This window comes from Centrocercus urophasianus, unplaced genomic scaffold (genome assembly GCF_019232065.1).
Source record: "Centrocercus urophasianus isolate 14NV4802_14NV808 unplaced genomic scaffold, USGS_Curo_1.0 seq_20, whole genome shotgun sequence".
Lineage (NCBI taxonomy): Eukaryota > Metazoa > Chordata > Aves > Galliformes > Phasianidae > Centrocercus > Centrocercus urophasianus.
In genome coordinates, this window is record NW_024884756.1 from 18276527 (window position 1) to 18286825 (window position 10299).

The 10299-nt window shown below is 34.8% G+C and overlaps 1 protein-coding gene across 2 annotated transcripts in view; it reads right to left on the reverse strand.

Annotated features, from left to right (window-relative positions):
• UBR3 (ubiquitin protein ligase E3 component n-recognin 3) overlaps positions 1 to 10299 on the reverse strand; it is a 94866-nt gene that overhangs the window by 46858 nt on the left and 37709 nt on the right. For both annotated transcript variants that reach the window (XM_042822618.1, XM_042822619.1), the window contains 7 exons: positions 8923 to 9019; positions 7344 to 7485; positions 5643 to 5750; positions 4888 to 5061; positions 4663 to 4692; positions 3117 to 3577; positions 955 to 1043 (listed from right to left, as the gene is read on the reverse strand). In XM_042822618.1, the coding sequence (XP_042678552.1) occupies positions 955 to 1043; positions 3117 to 3577; positions 4663 to 4692; positions 4888 to 5061; positions 5643 to 5750; positions 7344 to 7485; positions 8923 to 9019 (1101 nt within the window). The remainder of the gene's footprint in view (positions 1 to 954; positions 1044 to 3116; positions 3578 to 4662; positions 4693 to 4887; positions 5062 to 5642; positions 5751 to 7343; positions 7486 to 8922; positions 9020 to 10299) is intronic.

Sequence of the window (10299 nt, forward strand, 5' to 3'; positions counted from 1 at the left end):
ATTTATGAAACTTACAGCGAATTGTTACAAATATCACTGTATTTTTTAAAGGCTACTATTAACCTGAGGCAGAGAGATTTATTTTTGTTCTTAGCAAGATCAGCCTGAAGGGCAGCACAGTTTCCAAAATCTCCTGCATGAAGTTGCACATGATAATACGCAAGCTTCACACCAAGACAAACACTCTCAAAATAAAAATGTAAAAGCACCTATACCAGCAGACTAGGTGGCCCATGGTGCCTTCTACAACACGTTTTTGACTCACTGGACAGTCTCAAGTATTTCTATGTGCTGCCCTTAGTAAGATATTTTTTTACACTTATCCTGCAAACAGCTACAGACAGCACAGTGGATTCTGTTCCATGCTAGTTCATTAACACAACTCTTCCTAAATTTCACTTAGTTATATGAAGGCAAGTTTGAATGGCAATGCCGTTGTACAGATGCCACAGAATATAAACAGAAGGTAACAGAAAATGCACATGTTCACTTAATGCTTTTCTCAATTCTATGCATAAACTCAAAATGCAAAAACCTTTATCTTATTAAAATGTGATGCATTCTTAAGCAGTCTTAAATTGCATATTAAAAAATTCCAACATAGACTAATTTTGGAAAGTTTTTTTTATAAAAAAGGAAATACTTTAGAACACATCACACTAATTTACTTCATTCACTGCATACTAATTTTAAAAAAGCATATGTATGAAAGGTAATGTGCTGTTCTTAAATATTTTAAACAGATCATTCACCCTATTCCTTCACGCTTATGTTCTCTACAACAGATAATACTGAACACATGAGTTTAAGCAGCTTAAGAAAAATTTAGTGCAGAAGCTGATATAGTGGTAGAATATGTCCGGGTTTTTTATTGATTGTTTTAAACTGTAAAACAGTAATACTAACATGAAAATTTTAAAAAAAATTAAGTGCAGTTAATCACAGTAAACTTACCAACATCCATGGCAGTTTCCATGAAACTTTTCTGCCTTGAGGCAAATTCAGCCAACAATTTCTGTTGCCTTTCCCTGGCCTTCTGTCGTCTGAGTGAAAGAAAAAGGGGAAAGTGAGGGGGAAACGTGGAAAGGAAAAGAATGGAGTAAGTGTCAAATAGAGTGGAAAAATAACATCAGGCTGATTACAATTACCACTTTAGATATCATTCAAACTGCAAGCTCTCTAACTAAAAATCTAATGTTCAAGGAAAAAAAATTATTGCATTAAAAGTAAATTCTGGTGAGAAATAAACAAGCAAAAACTCTTAATTATGAAAGGAACTCATAAAATTCTGTCCTAAAAAGAAAACTTCCAGAGGGTCCTTGCTATCACTAAAAACAACCAAGTGAAAGAAAACACTTCCACCACCCAGGTCTTTAATCTTGAAAGTCATCTTTCTACTATACAAACACAAAGTAACAGTGAAATGCCTGGCATCACAAAACTCTAATTTCTCATGAACAACCAATCAGCTTGCAAATGAGGTAGGCTTTTTTTTTTTTTTTAAATCAAGCCTGATTACAGATAACTTTTCTCCATTTGAGACTCTTCATACTGGCATCCCCTCCCCAACATCCACCTATGACACTGGCCACCAACATTTTTTACCTCTTAAGTTTGAGATAGCTTCCAGTTTGAAAGCACTTGTTACAGAAACACTTCACTCCATTCTTAAAATATCACAATTAATTCAGTTACTTCTGTAAAATCTCCTAGTTCCTGAGTTCACCAATGCCTGTTTTCGTCATCTTTTTACATTCCTCACCATTCTTCACCCACTACAACATGCACATTTACCAAATTTTCCTCTTCTGTAACTATCAGGAAGGGATCTTCAGTTTGACAAGAGTTTACAGATAAGGGAAATTGGAGAGTTCAAACGGGGAAAAACCAAGCCAAGCTCACACTATAGCTGCTCACCAGATGGAGCAGGTGGTGAGTGCTTTACATAGCACCGGCCAGTGCAAGTAGGGAAGATCTATCAGAGCCATGAACTCCGTTCATGAGCATTAACAACAATATTTTCTCCCACTTAGTTAGAGATGATTAAGATAACCAATGAGGAATTTGAAAACATCTCTCAGCATTTAATACGAATCCTCTTCAGTTTACAGTACTCCTGACACTCACTGCTCTAGTGCAGGAACAGACACGTACAGGCTCAAAACAGCAAATTTAATGCAGTTTGTTACCCTAAGGTGCCCTGTACATCAAAGCTTCTAACCTGCTTCCCTAAAGGCACCTTAAAAATCCAAGCGTCTCTGCCCATTTATCTGTCACACTGCAGAGCCACCATTTCTTAAAATAACTTCTATTTACAACAATCCTAAGATTCATTATTTTGAGGATCATATCAGGGCATTCGCTAAACCTGTTTTTATTTATTTCCCCCTGGGAATTTCTCAATATATGCCTCAGCTGAAAGCAGAGTGACTGTAAATAGAGGCCTTTAATAAGACGACATAAACAAACTCTGACAGATTCAGTACAGCTCAGTAATTTTCCATGATGGCCCATGAGGGTATGACACTGCAATTCAAAAAATACTGCAAGCAGCTCAAGTTCTCCAGTTCTGTATTTTGGTTTCTATGGTGACAACTCCTTGTATAAGCAAGGCCAAATCTGTCATCATACATCAAAGTAACCAAAGAGGATCACACTGAATGCTAAGTCTGCATGATCTTCATTAGTACAAAATTGCACTTACAGAAAAATAAAGAAATAAAATCAGGAAAAAGTAAAAATTACATCCTGGCCATATAAAAGCAATGCCAGCCTATGAGATCAAGTCATTTTAGTTATTACATTGTCAATAAATGTAACAGGTCCCCAAATGCCTTTATGGATTTGAGAGCAGGAAGGTAGTCACTCAAAATCAAAGAATGACAAAACATTCATTTTCATGTATTTCATTCATATTCATAGATCACTGCAAATGTTTTATGTTTTCTAAAGGGAAATAAATAACCTCATCCTTTTCTGTAAGGAAAGTTACTTGATTCTTTGATCCCCACCCTTCTGTAAATGCAGAAGTCTAGCACTACTGAGAACCAGATCAACCAGTAGATGCAAGACACATATTGCCCTTCTGCACCCTATTGTTTTGTTATTAATGTTACCTTTCTTCTTTATCCAATGTTTTCTTCTCTGCAGAACTAATTTTTTTTGGTGGTACAGGAGGCGTCACCTTTCTGCATATCTCTTCTATTATACGTTTATTCGGCCTGCTCTGTAAGGCAGCTTTCAATAAAATTCTTTCTACTGCCGTCATTCCATCACCATGAGAGTATCTTGGAATTTCTGGGTGGATTAAAACATCCACATCATCCAACCATGGAGGATAATAAGAGTTCTGTTTTCCTGAGAGTTTGTGGTGTAATTTAATCAGCAAGGATAGCATACTTTCTTTAACTTCTAGAATGGCTGTGGTTAGCTGTGGAGTTGCACCAGGTGCTGACCATTTCATCGATGCTTTGGGCCGAACCACTTGATTTGCTTCACTGGTGTTCCGATTGATGATCTCCTGAAATTTTTTTCTACGTTCTGCAACCAAACTGAACACTTGAGCTGTCCCCGAGTTCTTGTGGAAATAAAATAAATTACAATGTTTAATTTTCAGAAATAAAGGATAAACAACATACATGTATATAAAGCCACAGAAATATTTTCAATGAGGAAATCTACAAAACGTTTGAAGATTCTCTTCCAAACTGTAAATTCCAAGTCTGTACACTAAAATATTAACGCTGCACGTCATACTTTTATACAAACCTGATATACACAGCTGCATAGAAAGCCAAATACAAGAAGAGATTTTGTCCATACCAAAAAGCCTAACAACTAACTTTGTTCCCATTAAACTTAGAATTCCATTCTCCAAGCAACATTTTCTGCTCTTTCAGGAATATCTGTCATTTTCATATCTTTGAGCTATTTTAAATTTCTTTAATACAAGTCTACTGAGTACTGTCACACCATGTAGCTCAATCCCAAGCAGGTGATCCCAACATCCCCACAGGCACTGTCCATCCTGCTTAAATTAGGTGAGATCCAGAAGACACAAACCCATTTTTGCAAGCAGAGCTTGCTATCCAGTGCCAACAAGTGCAGTTACACTAATGAACGAGCCCACTCAGTCAGTCCCAAATTAAGGAAACAAAGAAACAAGTTGCATATACTAAATCCATAGCAAAAATGTTTCCTGAATATTCATTTTAGCTCCCCCTGCCAAAAAAAAAAAAAAAAAAAAGTAACAACAAAAAAAACCTACTTGGTTTCAAATGCACTTTCAATTTAAGTTTAAACTAACCTAGATTTGAGAAAGCTAGAACTACTCTAGATTATTAAATGTTAGTAGTATCTTGGCAAGACAAAAAAAAAAAAAAAAAAAAGAGGCCTAAACACAAAGCTCAAGCAGTAAGCTAACAAAGATGTTTTACATTTGATATAAAGTTTTAATTTCAGAATAAGTATAAATTTAAAGACCATTTTTTTTTCCCCCATGAGTCCACAACCTAAGATCACAAATCAAGAATAGAAAAAAAGCAATAAAAACTAAAAGAAAATTCAGGAAAATTAGAAGACGTCACTGAATGTTAAGGTGAGCATGATTAAAGCCACATTGCTAGTTAATTGCTTAGGAGAACAAACTGCACACAGATCTACCTCTCTCTGAAGGCTCTTCCGCCTTGAACTCTGGTAGATTGAGGACAAAAAAGATTAATTAACTGTAACATCTGGAAGAAGATAATTGAAACAACTTCTGATGTAAAAAAAATTATCATAAGAAATTTACAAAAATAGTAAGAAATCTCCCCTTCCCCCCACCCCAAAACGAACCAAACAAAACCATCAGCCAATAGGAAAGAGACAGTATTCATACATACTTACTTGTGATGAAGCTAAACCATCTGAACTGGTACTTGCAGGTGGTTCTTTCTTCACTTCTGGAGCAGTTTCTGGTACTCTTACTCGGACATAGTTAATGAAATGCCGCATGTTAGAAACCAAGTTACTACCTGGAAACCAACTGTCATGACAACGCTCTGGTCCACCTGTAGATTCCTGAAGAAGATAAAATTGTATATATTTCCTCATAAAAGCTGCACAGATCATTGCAATTTATAACTGTACTACAAAAACTTTCAGCTCTCCACAAGACATCAACATTATGATAAAAGTACCTCACTAAAGTTGATATAGTTTTTTAATTAATGATTGATGTCTACCTTGAAGACTACAACTCTGATAAATAAGTACATATCATGTTATCATTGCTATCTAACAAAAGCAAAAGAAACAGGGTAATAAGAAGCTGTGTAACCTAAGAGTAACATAACAAAGAATCTAAAGTTTGTACAAGTCAATCTCAAAAATGAAAAAAATGCAATTACTGTAAGAAAAATATGATTGCTAATGACAATGTTGATTATGGTTTCATTTGAAAATCTAGGAATCCGAGTTTTATATTCAACTCTTTTATTCCAACAAGCTACCAGCACTGATTTACAAAATAGAAAAAAGGATGTATAACTGATCTACGTTGTATCACTACATGATACCTTTTTTAATAAACATTTTTCAGTGAGGTGTTTTTTTGTTTTTTTTTTGTTTTTTTGTTTTTTTTTTTAAATGAAACATCTTACCACCTCTTCATCTGATTCTCGTTCTGGAGAATTTTCCAACCCCAATTCAATCAAATACAAAACCATACAAAGGACATGTTCTGACAAATTCTGATGATCCATTAATATCTAGGCAGAAAAAAAGATAACCACATCTTGAAAGGTTTTTATCTTTCATAGTCTTACAATCTCAATTACAAAACAAGAAAAAACTAACATAAAACAACAGAAATTAACAAAAGCATGACAGGCATCTGTAAGTTACATCAGGAGGTAAAGAAAAGCCATAGGTCTGATGTGAACAAATACAAAGTACTACCTGCAAGTTTTCTTTCACCACAACCTTCTAGGTTACTTAGGCTACAAAAGGCTTTGAGCTACATACGTGATTTTCTTTATTTTTAATAAAATCACTGTGCTTTCAAAGAGTTGTGTCATGAGATATGAGTTACCAGGAAAATATTAGCAGGCAGAAAAATATGAACATCACTTGCAACCCCAATGTATTTTTAGTAGATGCTGAGCTCCAACTTCAGTACTTAATTTTTTTGTCCATCATAGCACTTTAGAATTCTTAACGCATTCATGATATTTTATTTTTCACATAGATTTTTGAAATTGCACTCATAACATAGCAAAAGCTATTGCTTACTGAAGCTACTAATTTGTCAGCTTTTGAGAAATAATACTTCTCTATCACAAAGGTGAAATCTATTGAATTAGTTCAGATAAATTCTTCAGTTTTCATTCATCCTAATGGTGTATTGTCAATTTATTAGATACTTCATTACAGAAAGAAATTGGGTAAAACAAGAAATAGAAACAAGAAGCCTGTGAATGCCACACTCTTACTGCTGTATTTAACGGATTCTCTATTCGACAAAAGCTTAACAGTGAAACAATGAAAGAGCTTAAGGGTAGTAGGAAAATCATTGACGTGCCTCAATCAAAACATTTTTCAATAGTCCCTCATCTGCTTCTGCAGCACACTGCCCTGAGAACACTTTCCAAATACAAGGAAGGACTCAAAGACTCATCCTCTGATGCATGTGCTCTTGAAAAACAATGCATTTCTCTTAAAGAGGACAGCTAACTACCAAAGGAAAATTTAAAGGCATGAATTAGTTCTGAAAAATAAGCACTATAACATTATTAAAGACAGAACATATCCAGAAAGTTACATGAAAACCAACTACAGATTTGAGACTTATTTGCCAGTTTGGATGTAAGGCTGCTGCTGCCACCCAGCTCTTCAGCAGGAGCCAAAAGAACACCATACAAATCAGTATTCTATCCAAAACCAAAATGCAACAAGTCAAACAGTAACTCCGATCATTAAGAGAGTACTTAAAGTAGGACTGTCCGTGTACTTTGGATACCTAACTTAGGAGAATGTAATATGAACTAGTCACTCATGAAATAATCATCGTGCTAGTCCTACAAAATAAATGAGAAATAAGAAATCTCTCTGTAGTCATACAACAATTAATGAAAAGAATTTAACACAGTAAAAAGGAAATTTTAACCACATCAGTCATTTTGATGCTTAAACGTGTGCTCAACTCTCAAGAAGAATTCTAATTGAAAGCATTACTTCACGAGAACAAAATAACTGTTATATAAATTTGAAACTTACTATTCAAGAACACCAACAAAACCAAGACTCTAAGCATTCCTTTCTACAAAATAAAATACTGGACTTAATAAGAATTATGACAGTACCTTGTAAAGAAGTGTAAACAGCACAATGTGCAAGGTTTTACAGTGTAAAAGCTTCACGAGACCTTTGTAACTCGGATGTAGTGGTGTTCTTTTCTTGTAAGGAGGCCAGGGGTTGCCAGGGAATTTACCACTCTGCTTTAAACTGTTGAAACATGTTAGATTTGTGTTAAACGTAACAGTGATGCAGACAACTGTCTGTTACAAGCAACTGCACTGCACTCTTGCAGATGTTCAGATCAACTTCAGAATTGATGACCACTTCTCAGTTTAATTTCTCTAAGCAAAATTCCTAATATCAGAACACATACACAAACAGCCCACAGTTCCATTTTTCTGTGAACTACCACTGATCAAAATGACTCTTGTAGAGCCATATGAATTCTTAATTAAGAATTCATTTTCTTCCTAAGACTTACACTGAAGAGATGTAGAAATTCTCACGTCACCAAAATCCACATTAGTCAGACATCAAACAGAAAATTCACATTTGTTCAACTAGATTACAGAAAGCAATAGGAAACACTAGAATTTTTAACTTTGCAGACATGACTGTGCTGGTAGAGCCAACTACAGCTTAAGCATTAAATTCAATGTGAAGATACCTTTCTCTTACAGTACATGTTTATGATGAGCCTTTGACTTAAGACAATAAGCAAAGGGGTGGAAGATTATTGTACGCTTTAATAATGTTTTGAACCTGATTTTTACTCTCAAGGAATGAAATAAAAGAAAACTAAATTAAGTCAGGTGAAGCAAAATCTGTAAGAAGAATTTTACTGGATGGCACATAAGGGACAGAATAACAATCAAATCTTGTTGCATCTTAGAACTTAGAAGGGTGCCCCTGAGTAGCTTTTCCTATATTTAAATCAGAATTTATTGCATTTTTCCACGGTTTCTGTCATGGGTGAACACATACAAAAAAAATGCATTACCTTCAACATCATTTCAATAGACAGAAACATCACAGAAATCACATTGAGGTTGGCAAGCGATCTAGTCCTACACCCGTTCTCAAGTTGGGATGACCAGAGCAGATCCCAAGGAGGAGACTCCACAGGCTCTCTGGGCAACCTGTGCCAGTGGCTCCAGCAGCTACACAATACAGAAGTGCTTCCTGATGTCCACATAGAGCCTTTTTTTTTTTTTTTTCCAGTTAGTGCCACTGCCTCTTGTCCTGGCACCACTGGAAAGATCCTGGCTCATCCTCCTTTCAGTTTCTTTTACATATATGCATAGACATATACATATAAAGTAATATTAATGATTCAGTTACCTAGATTTAAATAATATAAAAAAGCTCCTTTCTGTAAGTCATATGACTTACTTTAAATATTAGATCTGTAATTTGTCACTTGAAATGTATTAAACATTTGTGGAAGAGTAAAGACTAAGCTATCCAGAACCTTGGATAAATTTACACTGTGTAAATTTATGAGCTATTTACTCGAAGACAAATGGGGAGCCTGAAAACACTGATAATATTGTTAACGTTTCCAGAGAGCATAACCAAAAAACAAAAACAAATCCTGTGGTGCAACAAACAAGGTATTACATTTGTAAAACTGATTCAACTTACAAGGCTGTGTATCTGTCCATTGCAGACTGTACATCTCTACGGTAAACTGTTCGAAGAATTACCATTACAGGGTCAAATTCCTTATCCCAAACTTCAGCTGTTGTTTAAAAGAAGTCACAAGTTACAATTCTCTTTATGGACATCACAACTTATTCCAGAGTTTCTTCTTAATTAGCTTCATATCATTTCCCATTATATAATCATTTTTTGCAGCACAGTACATCATCTTTTTCTAATTCATACTACTAATAATTACTTTCTATATTAGCAATTATTACTACTTATCAAGGCATTACAATTTCACCAAAAATATTTTTTAGGTTCCAAAACAGAAAATAACCCATTAGTTAAGGGTACAAGCCTATTCTATTAAGTAGCTTTATTTTAGTGTCTTCTACCTTTGTTGTTTTTTTTTGTTTGTTTGTTTTGGTTTTTTTTTGTTTGTTTGTTTGGTTTTTTTTTTTTTTTTTAATGTAATTCTTTACTACAGGGGGAAAGAATCATATATTCCTGCTTAAAAACATACTTGAAACACATTAATAGGACTTTAAAACCTAAATAAATACATGTACTTGCATCTAAGTATATTTAGGCAATCCCAATATACTATCTGTATGTTCCTGTATGAATCATGTCTTGCTCTTTTTGATTTCTGAGCACATCTAAGGAAAGGTTATAATTGTTTTTCCTTTGATACTTGATAACCATGTGTATTCTTGAAAATAGGAAGCAAAGACTGCAAAGCAGTAGCCAGCAGGTGACATTTAAGTACTAAGTGCAGTGAGCCAAATGACTAACTTTATACAATTTTTTGTTCTGTCTTGACAGTAGCCAACTTTCTTCACAAATTCTGAGATCAATCATTTAGAAACATGCCTTTATAATGCATATATGTATCATTTTGGCATTAAGCCTTAATTATCCCCAGTTCAGTTTGTAGCTTTAAAGTAAAATGCTGTGGCTTCTCAGAGTGGTCACAAACAGAAGTCTGAGCAGAATATTAATAAATTCATTGCACTTTTGCCCCCATTTAAAAGTCAATCAAAACCAAAACTAAAGTTTCCAATCTAAAGGCAAATGAAGACATTCCCCATTATACATTGTTCTGAAGTTCCATGAATTCAGCATGAATTCAAGAGTGAATGTAAGAAAGAATACAAAGAGAAAAACAACAACAGAAGTTTAGCTCCACCAGCAGGCATAACACAACATACGCATTTACAACATACTTCAAAGGCAAAAGCAGGCAACTTCATCCCATTGCTGAGAGTACTTCCCACAGCAGGGAAGACAAGTAGTCTGTATTCCTGTTAACTTCTACTAATGTTCACGGTTCTGCAGACATCCTCATGTGCTACTGAGGAGGAAAACTTGGCA